Raw genomic sequence first — 23,251 nt, forward strand, 5'->3', positions numbered from 1 at the left:
AGCAGGTAAAGTAAAATAGAATAAAGTATGAAATATAGTAGCGTTATTAAAATTAAAAAGTAATTATTGAAAAAAAACACGGACCGAAAGAACCCTGGGACATATGGTGGAAGCAAAGCTATACAGAGAGAATCTTACACAGAAGATTACACATACACATTCACAAAAAGAGAGCAGGGGGAAAAATCAAAAATCTTGCTCTCCAAGTCCACCTCCTCGATTTGGGATAATTCGTTGTAAAAAGAGGAAAAGGGCGAAAAGTCTGAAATCTTGCTAAGTCCACCTCCTTAATTTGAGATAATTCGTTGTAAAAAGAGGGAAAAAAAGGGGGGGGGAAGTCTTAAATCTTGTCCTCAAGGTCCACTTCCTCAATTTGGGATGATTCGCTGTCCATTCATGCACTCCACAGACGCAGGGCACATCAAATGGACCGTGGAGCTTTAATCCGCTGCCTCGGAGGCTGCACAGAGAGATTTCCCTGTCTCTGCTCTCACAGCTCCCGGGTCTCAGCCTTGGACCTGGCCCCGCCTCTGCGCGTAGGTCGCCGGAGGGCGTCCGTTCTTCGCTCAGACAGGACGGGTTTAAAGGAGCCGCTGATTCGGGGGCTCTGGCTCACTCAGGCAGAGGGGAGGGAGGGGAATGCCCTCTCCTCGCGCTCCAGGCAACAAAAGGGAAAAAAGTCTCTTGCCTCTCCGGTAGCTCCAGACCCTTTCCCCGGACTCCCTCCGGGCTAGCACTAACCCCTTCAGGGTCTCTTCCTGCCGCCAGCCCCAGACCTCTCCCTGCGCTCCGACTGAAAGCCGATACCCGAGCCTCAGCTCCCAGCCCCGCCCGCCCTAGCGGCCGAGCAGACAAGTCTCTCGGGCTGGTGTGTGCCTGAGGGCACCGATCCTCTGTGCCAAAATCTCTCTGCTTTGCCCTCCACACCCCTGTTGCTGTGCTCTCCTCCGCTACTCCGAAGCTTTCCCCCTCCGCCACCTGCAGTCTCCGCCCTCGAAGGGGCTTGTAGTGTGTAGAAACCTTCCCTCCTTCACGGCTCCCTCCCACTGGTGCAGGTCCCGTCCATATCCTATTGTCTCTGTTTATTCTTTTTTTCTTTTGACCTACCCAGGTATGTGGGGAGTTTCTTGCCTTTTGGGGGGTCTGAGGTCTTCTGTCAGCGTTCAGTAGGTGTTCTGTTGGAGTTGTTCCACGTGTAGATGAATTTCTGATGTATCTGTGGGGAGGAAGGTGATCTCCGCGTCTTACTCTTCCGCCATCTTCCTCCGGCTCCTGAGGTTGTTATTTCTTGTAGAAGCATCACTGCTATCAAAACGGTCATCTGGTCCCTCTTAGGGCCACAGAAGGCATTTCATCACAATCAACCACAGGTGATTAAGTGTGATGCCACAGAGTATCATGGATACTCAAATCCCATTTCCCCTTGCTAAAGAGATCACTATGGTGTTCAAAGATAAGGATAAGCTCAGAGCAACCTCAGAATCCCATTTTGAGGGGCTGTTTCTTAGGACCACTTCTTGTTTAAGAATCATGTTAGTAAAACAGACTCATACTAAGTATTTCACCAGAGAGAATTTAATATAATGAACTGGTTAAATAGATGTTTAAGAACTTAAAAGCACACATGCAACACTGAGGTAACACAGAGATAACTGCTGAAAGCAGTTATAAGCCCTGGAGCTGGGGAGACAAGGAGAAGACTAGAATTTAGATTGTTGGAGGAAGTGATATGCAGAACTGGGACTCAGATCTTTGACAAAAGAACATCATCCAGGTGCTGTTAGTACCTTAGAGGGGTCAATTAGTTCTGCCAGTGTGTAAAAATGAGTCAGGGACTAGAAGCAACTGTCATTACCTGGGATGAAGAGCTGTTGCCTGGCAACACTACCAGGAATAAGAAAACAAACAGGAATTTCTCTCCTCCTCCGGCCTTCCAATCTCCCTCTAGTGGTCCATATGGGTATAACCACCAGCCGGCAAAGACCATGTGGTTTTGCAGAATCCCAGCCCCGCATCACAGAGCAAAGTATAGAAGCATGAGATTAGAGCTGAAAGACCGTAGCTGGATGGGCCAAAAAATGTATGTCTCCGAATATGCTGGTGTATGCACGCATACTCACACACACACACACACACACACACATCCTAAGAGTTTGATACACACTTAACGTTAAAAATAATTTTTTCTCATTACAATAGCAACATGTATTTCTTTCCTTTAGAAAGTACAAATAAGCTCATAGAAGAAAAAAAGATCCATCCTACTGCTGAAAATATAATCATTGTTAACACCTTCATTTAGATCCTTCCAGACCTTTTTCTCTGTGTGGAGGTATATTTTTGCATGTAATCACATTGTACATAGAGTTTTCTAAACTGCTTTAGAAAACACCTTAATGTATGGTAAACAATTGCACACATCAACACATATTTATTTATTTACAACAGTGGATTCCAAACTGTTCCTAGGAAGTGTCTTATGAGGTACTTCTAGGAGCCTGGGCAGGAGGCCTTTATGGGAGGGCCCTGCATTCTCCTTTGAGAGAGAACCACTACAATTCTGCTTTTACTGTTTTATATATTTGATTTCTGTGTTAAGATTTTGTGGGGGAAAAAGAATTCCACTGCCAAAATATTAGAAAACCACTGATTCATTGTGTGAATATATCAATTTCCATTTTCATGATTACAACAACAAAGGATCACTTTGTATCTGAATTTTTGTCCAAAGTCCTAGTAACATGAGACACCATGCTTTTACTCTTTGTCTATATGACAATACCGCGAAATTATTTGAATCTGTATTTTTTGAATTGCTAATGAGATGGACAAGGTTCTGTCTATTTCATGGTCATCTGTGTCTGTGGCAGTCTTTCTTTGCAAATTTGAAATTTTAAAAACGTAGCCGTAAATCCTTACTTTCTCCCTAATATACAGAACACACGCCTCTTCCATATCCCCCAGTTCAAGGAAACTCTGATTTTAAATATCCACTGCTCGCCCAGAACCCATCTCCCTGCCCTCCCCTCTTGGTAATGATCTTCCTTCACTGACAACATAGGAGCTCCCTCATCTTTCTGTTACCGTACCCCAAATATAGCCATGTCTAAAGCTATCTTGATTTTTCTTCCTGGCTCAGAGGATAAAGGCTTTTTGATCTTTAAGACAACCCTCTACCTAAGCTCTCGATCCCACCTTTGCTTGTCTCCTCTGGGATGATGCTCACAAACTTTGTTGAATGAATAATGGATCTTTCTTCATCAATTCTCTCACCTTTATCTCTTTAGTAGGTGCAGCTTCTCTCACTCTTTTGGCCCCATTTCTCTTAGCCTGTTCAGATGATGAAACCACTTTCTGTCTGTGAGGGTCAGTTTTATGGGTCAACTTGACTAGGCTGGGGCACCCAGTTATTCAATCAAACGTGAGTCTAGGTGTTGTTGTGAAGGCATCCTGTAGATGTGATTATCAACTACAATCAGTTGACTGTATGTGAAGGAGATTATCCTGGGTTATCTGGATGAGCCTGATCCAATCAGTTTAAAAGACCTTGAAAACAGAACTGTGGTTTCCCTGAGGACAAGAAGGAGAAGAAATTCCATCTGTAGACTGCAGCTTCAGCTCCTGCCTGAGTTTCCAGACTGCCATTTACGACGGCCTGCCCTTTGGACTTCAGGCTTGACTATTCAACCCCTACAGGCATGTGAGCCAATTTCTTTTCAAAAGTATACATATATATATATATATATATATATATATATATATCACCTACTGGTTCTGTTTGACTGGTGGAACCCTAACTGATACACTATCCTTAAAATTAGAACAAAACAAAACTATACGCTGCTTGATCCTACATCTCTCTGTTATGACATAAACTCTGTCTTCCCTTCTCATCTAAGCCGCTAAAAACGTTATCCTATATTCATCATCTCTACTCCCTCCCTTTGCAATTACCCTTTGAGCTACAGTCCCATTTATTCAACTGGCGAATTGGACATACTCTTGTGGGCAGCCCATAGGCAATCTCAAACTCAGTACATCAAAAGTTATCTCATTATTACTATTATTTAGGTGTATCTAAATTTGTTCTTCTTTTGGATGCCACATGTCACTCAAGGCAAAAGCCTGGAAATCATACTAGACATTTAAATACCTAAATACTAGACATCTAAATAAGTCATACTGTCCATCTTCAGTGCCAGTGTTGGAATTCAGGTCTTCATTATCTCCTGCCTCAGCTTTTGTAACAGATCCCCTTAAGTCCCTTCCTCCAGTCTCATCTCCTTCAAATCTATTCTCCAGAGTGCTCGTCCTCTGATGCAAGGTGCCAAAATTGCCCAGACTAAATCTCAGTGACTCCTCTGTCACCTCCAGAAAGGGATCCCTAAAGCAGACCACCATCACAAGGAGCTTTTAAAAAACCCAGATTAGATTACTACAAGCAACTCTATGCCAATCAAATGGACAACCTGGAAGAAATGGACAATTTCTTAGAAATGCACAACCTGCCGTGGCTGAATCAGGAAGAAACAGAAAATATGAACAGACCAATCACAAGCACTGAAACTGAAACTGTGATTAAAAAGCTTCCAACAAACAAAAGTCCAGGACCAGATGGCTTCACAGGCGAATTCTATCAAGCATTTAGAGAAGAGCTAACACCTATCCTTCTCAAACTCTTCCAAAATATAGCAGAGGGAGGAACACTACCAAACTCATTCTACGAGGCCACCATCACCCTGATACCAAAACCAGACAAGGATGTCACAAAGAAAGAAAAGTACAGGCCAATATCACCGATGAACATAGATGCAAAAATCCTCAGCAAAATACTAGCAAACAGAATCCAACAGCACATTAAAAGGATCATACACCATGATCAAGTGGGGTTTATTCCAGGAATGCAAGGATTCTTCAATATACGCAAATCAATCAATGTGATACACCATATTAACAAATTGAAGGAGAAAAACCATATGGTCATCTCAATAGATGCAGAGAAAGCTTTCGACAAAATTCAACACCCATTTATGATAAAAACCCTGCAGAAAGTAGGCATAGAGGGAACTTTCCTCAACATAATAAAGGCCATATATGACAAACCCACAGCCAACATCATCCTCAATGGTGAAAAACTGAAAGCATTTCCACTAAGATCAGGAACAAGACAAGGTTGTCCACTCTCACCACTCTTATTCAACACAGTTTTGGAAGTTTTAGCCACAGCAATCAGAGAAGAAAAGGAAATAAAAGGAATCCAAATCAGAAAAGAAGTAAAGCTGTCACTGTTTGCAGATGACATGATACTATACATAGAGAATCCTAAAGATGCTACCAGAAAACTACTAGATGCCAGTGGTAGTTTGATAGGGATTGCATTGAGTCTGTAGATTGCTTTGGGTAGTAGAGTCATTTTCACAATGTTGATTCTTCCAATCCAAGAACACGGTATATCTCTCCATCTATTTGTATCATCTTTAATTTCTACTACTAAAAACTACTAAAACTAATCAATGGATTTGGTAAAGAAGCAGGATGCAAAATTAATGCACAGAAATCTCTTGCATTCCCTTACACTAATGATGAAAAATCTGAAAGTGAAATGAAGAAAACACTCCCATTTACCATTGCAAAAAAAGAATAAAATATCTAGGAATAAACCTACCTAAGGGACAAAAGATCTGTGTGCAGAAGATTATAAGACACTGATGAAAGAAATTAAAGATGATACAAATAGATGGAGAGATATACCATGTTCTTGGATTGGAAGAATCAACATTGTGAAAATGACTCTACTACCCAAAGCAATCTACAGACTCAATGCAATCCCTATCAAACTACCACTGGCATTTTTCACAGAACAAAAAATTCCACAATTTGTATGGAAACACAAAAGACCCCGAATAGCCAAAGCAATCTTGAGAATGAAAAATGGAGCTGGAGGAATCAGGCTCCCTGACTTCAGACTATACTGCAAAGCTACAGTAATCAAGACAGTATAGTACTGGCACAAAAACAGAAATATAGGTCAATGGAACAGGATAGAAAGCCCAGAGATAAACCCACACACATATGGTCACCTTATCTTTGATAAAGGAGGCAGAACTGTACAGTGGAGAAAGGACAGCCTCTTCAATAAGTGGTGCTGGGAAAACTGGACAGGGACATGTAAATGTATGAGATTAGATCACTCCCTAACACCATACACAAAAATAAGCTCAAAATGGATTAAAGACCTAAATGTAAGGCCAGACACTATCAAACTCTTAGAGGAAAACATAGGCAGAACACTCTATGACATAAATCACAGCAAGATCCTTTTTGACCCACCTCCTAGAGAAATGGAAATAAAAACAAAAATAAACAAATGGGACCTAATGAAACTTCAAAGCTTTTGCACAGCAAAGAAAACCATAAACAAGACGAAAAGACAACCCTCAGAATGGGAGAAAATATTTGCAAATGAAGCAACTGACAAAGGATTAATCTCCAAAATTTACAAGCAGCTCATGCAGCTCAATATCAAAAAAACAAACAACCCAATCCAAAAATGGGCAGAAGACCTAAACAGACATTTCTCCAAAGAAGATATACAGACTGCCAACAAACACATGGAAGAATGCTCAACATCATTAATCATTAGAGAAATGCAAATCAAAACTACAATGAGATATCATCTCACACCTGTCAGAATGGCCATCATCAAAAAATCTACAAACAATAAATGCTGGAGAGGGTGTGGAGAAAAGGGAACACTCTTGCACTGCTGGTGGGAATGTGAATTGGTACAGCCACTATGGAGAACAGTATGGAGGTTCCTTAAAAAACTACAAATAGAACTACCATATAACCCAGCAATCCCACTACTGGGCATATACCCTGAGAAAACCATAATTCAAAAAGAGTCATGTACCAAAATGTTCATTGCAGCTCTATTTACAATAGCCAGGACATGGAAACAACCTAAGTCTCCATCATCGGATGAATGGATAAAGAAGATGTGGCACATATATACAATGGACTATTACTCAGCCATAAAAAGAAATGAAATTAAGCTATTTGTAATGAGGTGGATGGACCTAGAGTCTGTCATACAGAGAGAAGTAAGTCAGAAAGAGAAAGACAAATACCATATGCTAACACATATATATGGAATTTAAGAAGAAAAATGTCATGAAGAACCTAGGGGCAAGACAGGAATAAAGACACAGACCTACTAGAGAATGGACTTGAGGATATGGGGAGGGGGAAGGGTAAGCTGTGACAAAGTGAGAGAGTGGCATGGACATATATACACTACAAAACGTAAAACAGATAGCTAGTGGGAAGCAGCCGCATAGCACAGGGAGATCAGCTCGGTGCTTTGTGACCACCTAGAGGGGTGGGATAGGGAGGGTGGGAGGGAGGGAGACGCAAGAGGGAAGAGATATGGGAACATATGTATATGTATAACTGATTCACTTTGTTATAAAGCAGAAACTAACACAGCATTGTAAAGCAATTATACTCCAATAAAGATGTAAAAAAAAAAAAAACCCAGATTAGAGCCCTACTCAGACATAATGAATAAGAATGTCCAAAGTGGGGCCTGAAAATTTTCTAAATATTTTAAAAAAACTATCCAGGTAATTATGATCAGCCAGGTTTGGGAATCACCAGCCTTCAGGGTAAATCCAAATTCTGTCCCTGATCTGACACCACTACTCCCAGCTTCGTTCCTCAGAACACATCATGCTCCAGCAATACTGACTCAGCCAGGACTAATGATTCTTCCAACTCATGTTGTTTACCGTCTCTCTGTCAGGAATGTCTTCTTCCCTTATCTGCCTGGGAAATTCCTACTTGTCCTTCAAAAACTCTATTCAAGCATCATCTAGTCTCTTATTTAGCCAGTAAATATTGACAAACTAGTAAAATTGTACACATTAACTATGTGCAGTTCTCTGTATATCAATTTTACCTCAACAAAGCTGTTAAAGCCTTACTGAGGTCTTACTACACACCAGGCTCTGAGTTAAGCATTGTGATATAAAGATCAGTAAGCTACACTGGTAGTACTGCCTTCAGTCAGCTCACATGCCATTGGAGAAGGAGACATACAAATATACAAATTAATACAGTACAGTGAGGTAAATTCTGTGAGAGTCTGCGGTAGCCTGAATAATGACCCCCAAAGACAGCCACGTCCTAATCACCCAAATCTATGAATATGTTTACTTACATTGCAAAACAGATTGTGTAGATATGATTAAGTTAAAGGCTCTGAAATGAGAAGAGTATCCTGGGTTATTTTGGTGGGCTCAGTGTAATCACTAGGGTCCTTTTAAGATGAAGGCAGGCAGAAGGGTGAGAGAGAAAGAGAGGCTGGAGGGAGATTGGAAGATGCTATGCTACTGACTTTGCAAATGGAGGATGGAGACATGAGCCAAGGAATGCAGGTGGCCTCTAGAAGTTGAAAAAAGCAAAAAAATGAATTCTCCACTAGAGCTTCCAGAAGGATCCAGCCCTGCCAACTTTAGTCCAGTGAGATCCATTTTGGACTTCTAACCTCCAAAAATGTAATATAATAACTGTGTTGTTTTAAGTGACTATGTTTGTAGTAATGTGTTACAGCAGCAATAGGAGGCTAATACAGAGGCCAGCACAGGGCACTACGGTTGTACATAAAGTCGTCTCTACATCAAGCTATGGAGTGGGAATGGGATGCTCAGGAAGAATTACCTAGAGGTGATGACACCAGAGCTGAGGGAGATTGTGTTTCAGGGAAATGGCCCAGATAGAGAAATTAATATGTACAAAGGCACATACAGAGAACATGCAAAGTGTTTCAGTTTGGCGTGGCTACTTGTATTAAACAGTAAAAATAATATCAACAATACTAATTTTGCTAGGAGTAAATACTGTTTGTATGCCAGACACTATTCTAAAGCACTTTTTAACACTTTACAAGTGAGCACTTTACAAGTTTGTATTATTATCCTCAGTTTACCTGTAGGAACACTAAGATTTGGAGGAGTTAGGTAACTTTCCTGAGATCATAGAGCTAGTAAAGGGCAGATCTAGAATCAGAACCTTGCTGGTCTGTCTTCAAAACCCACTAACTGCCTCTCTAAAACATTGCACGGGGGGCCTTAAGTAAGCTGGCATCAGGGTAGCTGAAGATAAATGAACTATTAGAAAGATATCAATGAGGTGAGGATCAGGAAAGCTTGGAATACCGTCTTGTTTTGGACACTGACAGAAGATGGGGTTGATGGAGAGTCAGACGGCCTCCAAGTTTCTATGACTGTGGTTTTGCTGCTGCTCCAGGTAGAGCCTTCCCTGACTAACTTAAATTATTTCTGCGTTACAAATGCGCACTTTGCATAAGCCTCTTTATTTCATTTCTTCCTTTTCCGCTAATGGTTGAGGTGGAGATGGGGGCGTATGCACCAACTCAACTGCGGGCCTCACTTTCCACATCTGTAAAATACCTTGAAGTAGTTCGAAAACTGGTTGTGCTTCAGAATCCCGTGGGGAAGCATAAACACAAGACCCCATTCCGAGATTCTGATTGAGTAGTACTGGGATGCGGCTCCCCCAAATTCTCCCAAGTAATTCTGATACGCGGCCAGGTATTAGTGACCAGGGGCTGGATGACTCTCTGGGTTTTTCAGGTTCACCGTACTTGGTCCACTATTTCGTGAAGGACCCTCCCCTTTCCCCGCCCGGGCCCCGCCCCCGCCCCCGCCCCACCCCTTGCCCTCTACCTTCCCCTGACGTCGGCTCATCGCCCCTCCTTCGGTCGCTCCACTGCGTCTCGCCCAGATCCGCCTTTCCCAGTCCCTCTCCTGCTTCCCAAGATGGCTGCGCTGCTTCCGGGCCCGCAGCCATGGAACCGCGTGAGGCTCCCTAAGGCGGGGAGCCGCAGCACAGTGATCGTACAGGACCCCGGCGCGGCGCTGGGTGAGTGAGGCGCCCGGCGCGTGAGGCGCCCGGCGCGGGGCGCAGGCTTTTCCAGAGGAGGTGTCAGGCAGGCGCACGTGCGCGGGGTGGGGGCGGGACTTCCGGAACTCGCGGGACGCTGCGCATCGCCGCGGCCGAAAGGGACCTGGGCTCTGGAGTTTGCTGAGGAATCTTGCAGGGTATCTGGCATCGCCGTTCCTCGCTGGACCCACCGAGTCTACCGCAGGGCCTGGCTGGGGCGCCGAAGGCCCAAGATCCAGCCCCGCACCGAAATGGGGAAAGAGGGCGGACGCAGCTAGCGTCAGGAAAAATTGCTGCCTGGGGACCCTGCGTTCACTCAGGCCACCAAGTGCCGTGGTTCCCCCTCAGTCTTTCTCGACCTCTGCCTCTGAGAGGCTGCGGGTCGTCACTCAAGCACTCTGCACTTAAACCGCAGTCTTTCTGGATCCCCCGTTTCTTATCTGTAAAATCGGGTTAGTTTTCCCTATCACCGGGTTGTTGGGAGGGTCTAATGATGTCATTTAGGAGAGCGTGGTCTAAAGTGTTCTATCAATGTATGGTGGCATTGCCGTCATTAGGCAGTAGGGCAGTACACGCTGGGCTCAGGAGCCAAATTGCCTGGGTTTGAATCCTGGCTCTTCTCTCTGCTGGAGCTGGGGTGAGGAGTGGGAAATGTCGTTATTTAACCTTTCTGGGCTTAAGCGCATTTTCAAATGGGGATAAAAATAGTACTTGCCTCATAGAGCTGTTCTGATGGAAGAATTAACATTATAGGTAAAGCATTTGGAACAATGCCTGATACAGTAAATAAACACTCAAATGACAGCTGTTATTAAATACTTGTAACTTATTATCACATCCCCCTCCCTATCCATCCATCCTGCTCAGTTTACAGATTAATCTTACCCCTTCCTCTATTCAAGGATTCTTTAACAGGATTCTGTTAGGTGTGGAAATTCACCAAGTCTCTCCCCACCCCAAAGGTAGCCCATTCTGGCCTCAAATAGTTCGTATAGTAAGAAAGTTCTCCACGTTGTGTGTAAGTCTTCCTTTGTGTTACTGCCACTTAGGATGCTACTGCTACCCTTAGAGCCATAGAGAACACATTTACTCCATCTTCTATTCGCAGCTTTTTCAGACTAGGAGGCTGTTACCTTGTTTTACTAAATAAGCACCCCGTGTTCAGTCAGACATTCATTATGTAATATAATTTCCAGCTGTTATAGTGATTTCTCTTCTGAATATATTCTTTTTTTTTTTTTTTTTTTTTTTTGTGGTATGCGGGCCTCTCACTGTTGTGGCCTCTCCCGTTGCGGAGCACAGGCTCCGGATGCGCAGGCTCAGCAGCCATGGCTCACGGGCCCAGCCGCTCCGCGGCATATGGGATCCTCCCAGACCGGGGCACGAACCCGTATCCCCTGCATCGGCAGGCGGACTCTCAACCACTGCGCCACCAGGGAGGCCCTGAATATATTCTTAAAGTGGTAGAGCAGTATACAACACGTCCCACGTTTAAGGTACTTGAAGTGTTAAGTGTACACCAAATGACTGCAGAGTATTCGTATGAAAGATTATTAAAATCATGATAAAATGTGGTGTAAAGATGTACATTCTACTTTAACACATGTTCTCTTAATGATTTCCTGGACTTGATATCATCTGTCACTGTACGATCACTTCCTTCCTATGTCACTTCTCACATACTTGGAAACATTAATTATGTTCTTACAGGTGAGGCTGATTATGTTAATTTGTTCTTGATTTCTTTAAAACATAAGGAAAGATGCTTCTTTCAGTGTATTTTTTATAGAATATACTTAATGTAGAAATGCATATTAAGTCTTATGAAACGTCTCTGCTTTAGACCTTTGCATTGCAGCTGTAATTAAAGAATGCTGTCTCGTTACATTGTCACTGAAGAGCCAAATCTTAGATGCAGAAACAGATGTATTATGTGCAATCCTTTACAGCAATCACAACAGAATGGGCCGCCACAAGCCCCATTTGGCCCTCAAACAGGTAAGGAGGGAGCCCTGTGTTTAATACTCAACATGTTTACTGATGAAGATGGAGATCACACTGCTATTTAATATTTTGTAACTTACTTGTGATTTATAGGTCATCTTGCAATTGCATGTGGGCTTTTTTTTTTTCTTCCCCTGAAAGCATTTCAAAAAACAGTTTATTTAAAAAGGAGCTATGTTGGATTCTTTCCCAGTCTTGTTTCTAGTAGGTAGGTAATTTTTTGTTTTTATGTTTACTTTTTATTTATTTATTTTTCTTATTATAGGTAGGTAATTTTTATAAAAAATTTTCATTATATGAAATCTATAATACTTAGTACCCTGCCTCTGCCTAGTTTAAAGATTGAGTAATTTGATCAAGACAGAGTTTTGGATTAAGAAACAATTTTCCTGACCATAATCAAAATCCCAAAATCATAAAAAGAACAAAGTTGCAGTCTATTTATTGTGGGGAAAATAATCTAATCGGTAATATACTGAATGAGTATATAACAAGTTGTGTAAAGTGGTTTTGTGTAACTTTTGGAGTTTAAGACAAAATTGGGCCCTCCAACTCAGGGACTACACCACAGAGTAGAGCCTCCTAACCTGAGTTCCTTACGAGTCCATTCATTCATTCATTTTATTAATTCTCCAAGTATTTTTGAAACTTTCTATGTGCCAGGCACTGTGCTTCGTGCTAGGCGTACAGGATGAAAAAGACAGACATAGTCTCTAACCTTACAGATTCATTCTCTGGTTAGTTTTCCACTCCCATTACTTAAGGCAAAAAAGATGAAGGTTTTTTTCATCAAAGAAAGATTTGGGATCATGGTCTTTCTTAAGTTTTCTTCTCTGGGGCAGCTTTTATCTCCTTCTGAATCTTTAACGCCAAAACCAAACTTACCATCTCAGATTGAACATACGTATTTCTCCTCCCGGCTTCCAAGTTGCGAATAATTATCCGGTCAGAAAAATTTGGTGTTCTGTTTTCTCTGCTTCTTTCTTTTACGTAGCTCTCCTATCCGGCCAACTGATCAGTCAAAACTTTCTCTGCATCTAGTCCCTTTTTAGTTCTGGCTGCCATTTCTTTTTTCAGACCTTGTCAATTGTTAGTTGTCTTGCAATTCGGACTGATCTTCCATCTTCCAGTCTTTCCTCCACTCTGGCATATTCATGTGTACCAAAGCCAGGTTAATCACCCTAAAACACAGCTTTAAGTTTTAATAGTTCTCCATTGTCTCCTGAATAAAGAGGAAGCCTCTTAGGTTAACTTACAAGATCCCCCGTGATCTGGCCTCTTCAGTTTCCCTTAACTCAGGCTTCTCTCTGGTCTTCATCTTCATATATTTTGTATTTCAGACAGCCTGAACTCTTTGTGAGTCCTCCTACTCACCACATTCGTTCCCTCCTCTGAACCTTTGCTCACCTGGTCCTGTATGTTTACAATGCCCAATCCCTCTATCACTTGATCCCTTATGTCTGTGGCACTTACAGACTGTTGAAATTTAGTACTTAATAATTTACTATCTTGTTTTAATAGTTTCACTATTAGAAATCATGTTGCTTCAGAAAAATATAATCTTGAGAATAATCTTATACTTACCTTGGTCCCATTTATAGCATCAAGCACATCCTGGCATGTAGTACAATAAATTCTTAGTCATAACCTGATTTGAGAAATTTATTTGGCTGGATAAATTTCAATTTTTTAACCAGAAGCAATTGCTTTGGGCTATGGGTTTCTTTACCCTTAAAAAAAGGTATTCTTTGGTATTGAGTGTATTTCCATACATTGAAATTTTGTATTTGTTTTCCTGGTCACATCCGTGGCTTTGTCTGTGTCACACATGAGCTGCTCTTCCCCTTTCAGGTTGAACAATGTTTAAAACGGTTGAAAAACATGAGTTTGGAAGGTTCAATTCAAGATCTCTCTGAGTCATTTTCTTCTAAGTAAGTGGTCCAGTTGCTTTGTAATGGGATTTTTGGTGGGCTGGGAACCCAGTGTCTTGCTGTGACCTCGCTTTAGACTTTCTTCACTTATTGTTAGAATATAAACAATTATACCTTAGCTGTACAAATTTTGTTTCAATAAAAGACCCCTGGTATTTTGTGGTAATCTCCCTCTGTCAGGCAGTGGGAGGGAATGATGTGACTCTGAAATCTGGGTCATGGTAGATTATTTTGAAACATAAGTGTCAGTCAACTTCAGTGAGTCATTATTAAACATAACTACCTCAAATTGAGCTTAAGGCAAGTCTGCACTTGAAAATTGCTATATAAGTGCTTTATATTTAGGAATGAAAGTAATGTACTTTTCTATTTTTGCCAAGTGAAAATCAGCCTGTAAATACCAAAGCATGTGTCATCCCTAGCCAACCAGTGGTGGAACTGGTGTTGATGAAGATTTTGGGAGCCTGCAAGTTGCTACTTCGCTTGTTGGACTGTTGCTGCAAGACATTTCTGTATCCTTGAATCAACTAAAGTACTTCTTCTGAGTTGGAATTGTTGGGATATATTTAATAGTATTTATATTTGAAAGCTAGAGAGTCTGTAGGAGTTATAACTTATGGGAATTCTTAAAATTTTGCTCTTTGGCTTCCTTTTCCTGGGATTTGCCTGATATAGCCATTGCCAGAGACTTCTGTCTCTACCTAGTATGTATTATCCTAAGGGCATTGACTGTTAGAAATTCTTAATCTTAGAAACTAAATTTATATGAGACCTCTAGCAGAGTGTGTATTACTTTATTTTTCCTCTAGCAGAGTGTATATTACTTTATTTTTAAGCTTCCATGACTTAAATAGAACATGTTTTAAGGTTTTAGTTCCTTCCAGAAAATTCTTTCTACTTCCAGTCTGTTCTTTTCATAAATGTAACTTAAAAAAACCTAAATTCCTTTGATTCTGTTTTCCAACTTTAACTTGATTCTCCAGCTTGACTGTGAAACATCTAGGTTTGCAAGAATTCATTATTTTAAACCTTGTGATGGTTGGGCTGGTGAGCAGGTTATGGTATGTATGTATGTACCTTTGAAATCCTTCATTTCTCTAACTCAGACTAAGTTTCTTATTAGTAGTTTTGATATTTGCTTTCCCATGGGATGCTGAAGGTGCAGGAATTCTGTTTCTTCATTTGATCAGTTTATTTGGGGTAGATTGGGAAGCTAAGTGTTGATGGTTATGTCAAAGGATTAGGCTTTGAATCTGAATCCATGAGATCACCTCAACACTAAACAACTAAGCAAATGAATTCCTAGGATTAGCAGCTGGAATTTAAAAAAAAAAAGGTTCCTCTAATCATTCAGCAGCTGGGCCATTTAAAATGAAGGTGTTCCTGAGCAGTCTGTATCATTTGTTTCTGCCATAGGTTTCTAACTTTTAATGGCAATGACCTTCCTTATGTTTTCTAGATTCTTTTCTTCCACCTGAACCACCACTGCTTTTTGAGCATAGTTAGTTGATGTAAAGAACACTGATAATACTAGTTGCAAACCAAAGAGCCCTTCCCTTGCATCTCACAAGATATATTATGAAACTTATTTGACGGATAATTGGATTCAAAATCTGCCCATATTTATAAGGAGACCTATTTTTGGCCATTTTAAACAATTGGGGTGATTAGCTCTAATTTGAATGAAAACCAAAAAAAAGAGAGAGAAAATTCTCTCTAAACCTTGCTTTGATATCTTAACCTGGATATCTCAAGTACTATTTCCAATCATCTTGTTTTTTATTCTGCTTGTTTTTAGCACTAACAGTGTTAGAATTACTAATCATATTATTTTAAAATGTCAAACCTTCATTATTCCTGTAATGAAAATAGCTTTGATTTTTGCTGATTATAATAATAATACAAGGTTATTTTAAGAAACTTTTAAAAATAGAAAAAATGCAAAGAACCTGAAATTTGCCTAAAATCTCATCATCTAGATAAAACCACACTTAAGATTTTGAGGCACATCTTTTGAGATATCTCTCCATGTAGTACTTTATTTGGTTTTATATAGCATTTTGTACTTGTATTTTTCTGTTTAGGCTGGACTAATCTAGCTCTTTGCAAGTATCCGCTTTAGTGTTTTTTTAATCTATAGTGGCAGATTCACAGGCATTATTTTCAGCTTTGACTCTCTTATTATTATGTAATCTGCAAATGATAATTACTAGCTAATTCATGAGCTCCTACTTCTTTCTCTAGGGTTCTCTATAAAGATGTTTTAAAAAGGCTGGTTTCTTTATATGAGCCATTGTTTGGATTACTTCAGGAGGTCTCCAGGATTCAACCATTGCCTTACTTCAAAGGTTTTACTTTTCCTTCTGATATTGCTGAATTTTTAGGAGAGCCCTACTTTGAAATCTTTAAGAAAAAAATGCCTACAGCTTTTGCAGCTAAAGGAGTAACTAAACTGCTAAATAAACTATTTTTAACAAAAGAACAATCACAGAGGTCCAGTGAAGAAACATTACTTAGAATTTCCAAAAAAGCTAAACAAATGAAGATCAATATTCAGAATAATATGGATCTTGGACAGCCAGTAAAGAATAAGAAAATCTTAAAAGGTAATTTGCTTTGATATGGCACATACTCTAAAAAAACAAACAAAAAAACTTTTGAAATTACAATGTAGTCATGCATTGTGTAGGAAGAAATTCAGCATCTTTCTTCTTAATTTTAACTCTGATTATTCTTAGAGAGGTATGGTAATACTTGTGTTTTCTCAGCTTGAGCATATAAAGTTGTTTCTGTTGTTGCTTCATAGTTCTTTGCTTGCTTAATTCCCTTTGTTTCTCTTGTAGTAATTTGGCAAGAAATGTAGTCATGCACTTAAGAATTTGTTGATTTGAAAATAGTATGCCTAAGTTTTTGTATCTGTGATCTTTCCATCTTCACAGAAAACTCATCAGAATTTGACGTGAAGGCTTTCTGCAAACAGCTGAAACACAAAGCTATTCAGGTTTGTCTGGCTTATTTTAATATAGCTTATGATTTCTGCTGATTTGTAGAGTAGATGCCACTTACCAATGGCAGAGACTGAATCTTCTGTTTTTATCCCCAGCTCTAAGAGTAGTGCCATCTTAGTTCTCAGTGTGTGTTTCTGAATGAATAGAGGCATTCCCAAGGGATTTGTGTGTATGTAGTTAATTCAGTTAATACAGTGCCTTCAGAAACATTTTACTAAGAGTTTTGCTAGAATTTTAAAGTGATCCTAGGATCCATCATAGGAGTGGATTGTACTGCAGCTTAAGAGTATGGGCTTTACAATCAGACAGAAGTGGTTTGAGTCATGGCTTTGGTTTGTACTAGCTCTGTGACTTATGTAAGTTTCTTGGCCTGTCCATACCTCTGTTTCTAATAACAGTATGTACCTCATAGGGTTGTGCCAGTTTTAGTTCATGTAAAGTGTTCAGCACAGAGTCTAAAGTGTGGTAAGCATTTAATTGGTGTTAGATATTGTTAGCTACTTTCATCGTCATTATCGTCATCCTCATCCTTTGTCATGAGGCTTCTATTTCTTTCTTCCTGTCAGCATTCAAGCTTTAACCTGATTCCTCTCTTTGGCCAGTGTCTGCAAATTCTGTTTGTTCTGGACCTGACATGGATAAGTACATCAATGTCATCCTCTTTCATCAGTAACTTCTTGACTTCTTTTACCCTTTCTCTTTTCAAAATTGTTTTCTTCTGGTTTCCTTCATGGGTTATTTCTTCCATTTGATTCAAGAATTCTTAATCATTTCTAACGAGTCAGTACTTTCTTGAAGGCTTACAAGGATTCCAGTTTGCATTTATATTTTGTCCGATTCACAAGTTCCGGAGGAAGATATCATCATCACACTTACGTTGCATTTACTCTTTGCCAGGCATTGTTCAAAACACTTTATATGTGTTAACTCATATAATCCTTGCAAAAGCCTTGTGAGGTAGGTGCTATTATTACTGTTTCCATATTTCAGATGAGAAAATTAAGGCACCGAAAGGACAAGAAATTTGCACAGGCCACACAGCAGATATGGGGCAGAACTGGGATTTGAATGCAGGCAGTTTGGTTTCATAGTCCTTGTCCTTTATCATTACACCAGTCCTCCAAATAGTTTCGTCAGCTCTCTCTTAATAACTACGGCTCTCTGTGACTCTTGAAACTTTCTGCGGTCCGTCCACCTGTTCCTAGGTGAGCTGTTTCCAGCATCCCTCTTATTCATGACCAATGACTACCATATTTTTAGCATTTAGCACCAATATGCTTAGCTTGCTTTTAGGTCAAACTTTTATGGATCACCAACACAAAGTGTTGATAGGTCTTTGCTTTCATATTTTCTACTACTTTATGTTCTTGAGAGTGAGAAATTTGGAAGAAGGTAAGTTTTGAACAGAGGATGGAAGCAGACCTAGTAGGTGGCATATTTCAATAAACAGTAAAAGTTGATAAAATTCAAACTTGACTTGATATAGAAAGATGAGGTTGAAGAGACCAAAGGTGCCACATCAAAAGATGGTTGGATTGGAGTTGGAAATGTTGCTCAGTTAAGCATTTTTAACATACATTCAGCAATCATCCCCATTTTCACATGTTTTCAATAATATTTATGACCCATCATTGAGGAGGGTGACTCAGGATATAGAAATAAATGAAAAACAAGTTGTGGTAGTCCAGTATTAGAGGAAGAGGGCTCTTCAGTGATTTTTTCCCCCACTAGACAGGCTTTGACCAATACTTAATCATGTGGAGTTTTATTCGTATGTATAGGTTAAATAAATAGAAATGTATGCAAATATTTATATTGTTACCTGTATACAGCTGAATTCAGCTATAGATGGGATCTGTTGTAGCACAGAGGGGAAAAAATCTTGTGTTAGGAGCAGTGAATAAAAACATTTTTAAGAAGAAGGAAGGGAATTCCCTGGCCATCCAGTGGTTAGGACTCTGCGCTTCCACTGCAGGGGGCACAAGTTCAATCCCTGGTTGGGGAACTAAGATCCCACAAGCCAAGCAGCACGGCAAAAAGAAAAAAAAAAAAGAAAGGAAAGCATAGTGAGCTGAAAAAACTTTTTTTCCTTCTTTTAAAAAGACATATTTTCAAATTTTTATAGTCTGTGAGTCAACTTCTCTCTGTTGTTATATAAGTCAGTAACAAATCCAATATATTTTTCTCATCGTTCCATATTTCAGGAGAACAGTTTTGAGTTTAAATGTTCTCAATCCAAACTAAAGGCAACCAAACGTTCTTCTCGGAAAGCAATAGGAACTCCCTGTGTAAAAAGTCTTGTGCAAAGATTCCGAGAAACTGAGACTTTCGTACAACTTTCTGAAGAGATCCAAATGGCAATTCTGTGGTGTAGGAGCAAAAAACTCAAGGCTCAGACCACCTTTCTGGGTAATAAACTTCTTAAAAGTAACCGGCTTAAACATGTGGAAGCTCAAGGCTATAGGTAAGTACATCACAAAAATTATATTTCTTTACTTTTTCTATTATCATTTAGGGAAAAAGTATATATATTCAAGTTAGCTTTTTTAATGTCCAGTAGTCTAAAATTGAGATCTACTCAAAGTGCAGTTTTGTTAAACCTATTACAGTACAGTACTATATAGTCGATTGTGTTAGTTGGGTACCTAGGCTGACTTTGTTGGACCGACGAACAAATTGGACTTAAGAACGTGCTTTCGGAATGGAACTCGTTTGTATGTAGGGGAGTTACTGTATCTATTCGGGGCTTTATAATGGTTCCCGTGGGTGAATCACAGCCTAAAATTTGTTAAATTTTCTTTAAAAAATTACGGAAAAGATATTCCTATTTTAGTAAAAAATATGATATATATTGAAGGTTTTATACCAAGTTTTCATTAAAAGCTATTGGGGAAGTTAAGGGTTTTTACATTACATTCTAGAGTAGAAACTCAGCCTAAGATGGAGGTGTTTTGTTCAAGACTGCACGTAAAGTCAGAGGTAGATGAGGCAGAGATGATAATTAAAAGTTAATGCAGAGGGTAAGAAACTGGTAGTTATTTGATTAGACCATTATTTTGCACCCCACAAAAATATAGTGTTCTTTCATTCTGCCCTGGTTTGCTGTTTCAGTAATACATTTGTAGTACATCTGAATTTTATTTAATGTCCACAATAACTCTGTGAGGTAGGTAGTATTATTCATATTATATAGATGAGGAAATAGAGGATTTTACTCAGGGTATTAGAGCTGGACATCTAGAACTCAGTGCAGATCCTCTGATCCTTCTGTTTTCATTCTTCCTATTTCCATTTCAATTGGGAAGTACACCTACCCTCTCCTCAATTAAAGATTACTGCTTATGGTTAAGACAAAATGGTTTGGAAACAGAGATCATGAATTACTACATTAAAATGGGCTTCCTCAAAGTTCTATATTTGTTTAAAAAGGAAGAGGGTAGGGTAGGAGATACAGACTCATGCTAATCTTTTGCAGTCTATCAAAACAGGCAGTTAGCAGGGTACTGATATACCTTGTGGCAGTGTACCCTATTCAGAAGCAAAACACCTAAAATAACTGGCCATTTGAGTTCCAAATTCCCAAATTTGAAGATGATATATGAATCACAATTAGGGTAGCTCAAGGCTGTCATTATGTCTATGCCAGGAGCCCTGTTTTCTCATTTTACATAAACTCCCTTTTCACTTTTATTTATTTTTCTTTGTTCATTTCCTGCTGTAATATGAAGCTGTTAATCCAGAAATGGGTTGATGCATCCTAACAATTTTTCTATTTGTGATTCATCTTTTCCCCAGTTCCATTCCTATTATATTATGAACAGATGAGCAATTATCAGGGAAGAGCTCTGGCACTAAAATATGGAGATATCTCACCATTCAGTTACCTTGTTACTTGTAGGAGCTACTTTACTTTGGAAACATAATGGGGACACATTTGCTCACAATCTAAATCAGAGGGAAGTTGTGCTCTGAAAACACAGACTTGGGTTGAAGCTCCTATTTCCTTATTTTTCCTTATGATTCTGGAGTTGTACACAGGCGTAGGACTTATAAATTATATATTTTTCAATTGGAAGTTGGTAAAAAGGAGACAAAAGTTTCTGAGAATGTTTTTCTGCATCTTAACGATCTCCAATTTTTCCTCTCTCTGTCTTAAAGTTTGCCAAAGAAACTAGAGTGCATAAAAACATCAATTTGCAACTGCCTTCTTCATGGCTCAGGTAGCAAAACTTTGAAGAATCATCTGAGACAAAGAAGATCACAGAATAAATTTTCATTGAAACGAAGGAAACCACAGAGAAAGTTGCAGTCGACTCTTTTAAAGGAAACCCAGCAGCCCCCTCAAGGGACTCAGAGTGCTACCGATATCATTAAAGGGAGACTCTCACACCCTACAGTTCGTACAACTGATCTCTACCCTAACAATAAGCAACAGTTGAGTAGAAGAGTTTCAAGTCCTGTCATACAAACTAAGGAGAAACAAATTCATGAAAATCTTATAGAAAGCAATGAAAATGAAACTGATTCTTGGACAACGATGCAAATAAAACATAATACATCAGGAATCACTAAGGAGACAGACGACATTGATGATATTTTTGCTTTAATGGGAGTTTAGATGCTCATATGTGCTCCAGTGTTCTGTTTTAAGTAGAACAGCTGAGATCTGGAAAGATCTGGAAGTACCATTTGGACTCAGAGGAGCTGCTTAAGTGCAACATTGTAGAGCAGTTCATTTTAGTTCAGTAAACACTTGTCATAGCTTTGTGTCATTTAACTGACAAATATTTGACAAACAGTCAATTTTTGACTTAATTAGGACCTGAATAATTAGGTTTGCAAAACCTACACTGTGCCTTAGGTAAATGGGGAGTGGGGGTGGGGAGTAGCAAGGAATCACCAAAAAGGTCACTTTAGCCTTAATGGCTCCATTGTAGCTAAGTGCTCTTCTGAACACCAAGGTTTGTAGCTTTTAACAGTTGTGCCCTCTTCTGTCTGTTAGAATTATCATCGAAGTTTTGCCACTATTACCAGGGAGTAGTCACAACCATTATTTCACTTCATTTGTTAACCTTACCACATAGGAGGGCATATTAAAATGCTTTTGGAGTTCTACAATGTTTGTGGGGGCTTTTGTTTATTTATTTGGGTGCTAGTGAGTGAGTCCAAATAAAATTTTTTCGAAAAAGGATGTAAAGTGACTTATGGTTATACACGAAGTAGAAGTAGGTGAGAAAGTTAGATGAAAAGATAAAGCTAAGGAGACACAAAATTAACCAACCCAATGAGGCTAAAAATAAATTCATAATTTGGTGCTGATGTTGTCATCTGATTATTGGTATGTTGCTCATACAATTGCTCTGAGAAGGTAAATCTTACATATTTTCAAATAATGATGTGAAGTTTGAGGTATCTTTCAAATGTTCTAGTTTTCTAGAATTAGGTTAATAAGTTATTTGTTCAGCAGGTTATAGGCTTAAGTTTTCTGTTTATATACAGTAATTTATAGAAAAATGAAACAGTGCCCTAGTATACACTGCATCCTTCCTTTCCTCAGCCATCCTGTCATTTTTTAGCATCCTTTTTGTTTATCTGGCCTTGTTCTTTCCTCATCTGCTTTCTCTATATTTTCCCACTTACCTACAATACTGTATCAGAGGTTCTCAAACTGTAGGATGTTTTGAGAATCACTTGGTGGGTTGTTTAAAAATGCAGGTTTTGAGTCCCTTCCAAAGAGATCGATAAATATGGTTAGGGGATAGGACCAGAAGCCTGCATTTTTATTAAGGGGCTCAGGTGATTTTGATGCAAGTAGCCCGAAATGCAAAGTTAGATAAATGCTGGTTTAGCTGCCTTTTCTGAAGCCTTGCTAAATATCCTATTCAGAGTTCTTAATCAATCTCTAGTCACTTTTTTTTTTTTTTTTTTTTTTGCGGTACACGGGCCTCTCACTGCTGTGGCCTCTCCCGTTGCGGAGCATAGGCTCTGGACGCGCAGGCCTAGCGGCCATGGCTCACGGGCCCAGCCGCCCCACGGCACGTGGGATCCTCCCGGACCGGGGCATGAACCCACGCCCCCTGCATCGGCAGGCAGACTCCCAACCACTGCGCCACCAGGGAAGCCCTCTAGTCACTTTTTATTGTTTATATTTCTCCTGGTTTCCTACCAGGTGGTAGAGCTACTTAGTGCTTTAAAACATGGACAATACCAAGGAAGTCTCATTCATGACAAGTCTAGAAATAGCCACCAGCTTCTAAGGTTTAAGGTCCGGTCTTGCGTATACTTTTTTTTTTTTTTTTTGCGGTACGTGGGCCTCTCACTGTTGTGGCCTCTCCCGTTGCG

At 39.8% G+C, this 23,251-nt stretch overlaps 1 protein-coding gene across 3 annotated transcripts; it reads left to right on the forward strand.

Moving 5' to 3' along the window:
- Window positions 1-13,836: 13,836 nt before the first annotated feature.
- Window positions 13,837-22,228, forward strand: RMP64 (ribonuclease MRP subunit p64; the record flags this gene model as incomplete). 3 transcript variants are annotated; one of them, XM_079704842.1, is made up of 7 exons in its annotated part: window positions 13,837-13,901; window positions 14,282-14,413; window positions 14,885-14,962; window positions 16,146-16,507; window positions 16,841-16,902; window positions 19,114-19,373; window positions 21,068-22,228. In XM_079704842.1, 7 exons carry the CDS (start codon window positions 13,852-13,854, stop codon window positions 21,525-21,527), a joined length of 1,404 nt encoding a protein of 467 aa, XP_079560968.1. In that variant the 3' UTR covers window positions 21,528-22,228. The 3 variants fall into 3 exon arrangements, with proteins under 3 accessions (XP_079560968.1, XP_079560969.1, XP_079560970.1); XM_079704844.1 differs by having other exon boundaries at window positions 13,852-13,901; window positions 14,324-14,413; XM_079704843.1 differs by lacking the exons at window positions 14,282-14,413; window positions 14,885-14,962.
- Window positions 22,229-23,251: the final 1,023 nt, after the last annotated feature.

Source organism: Hyperoodon ampullatus (genome assembly GCF_949752795.1).
Source record: "Hyperoodon ampullatus genome assembly, chromosome: 5".
In the NCBI taxonomy this organism is placed as follows: domain Eukaryota; kingdom Metazoa; phylum Chordata; class Mammalia; order Artiodactyla; family Ziphiidae; genus Hyperoodon; species Hyperoodon ampullatus.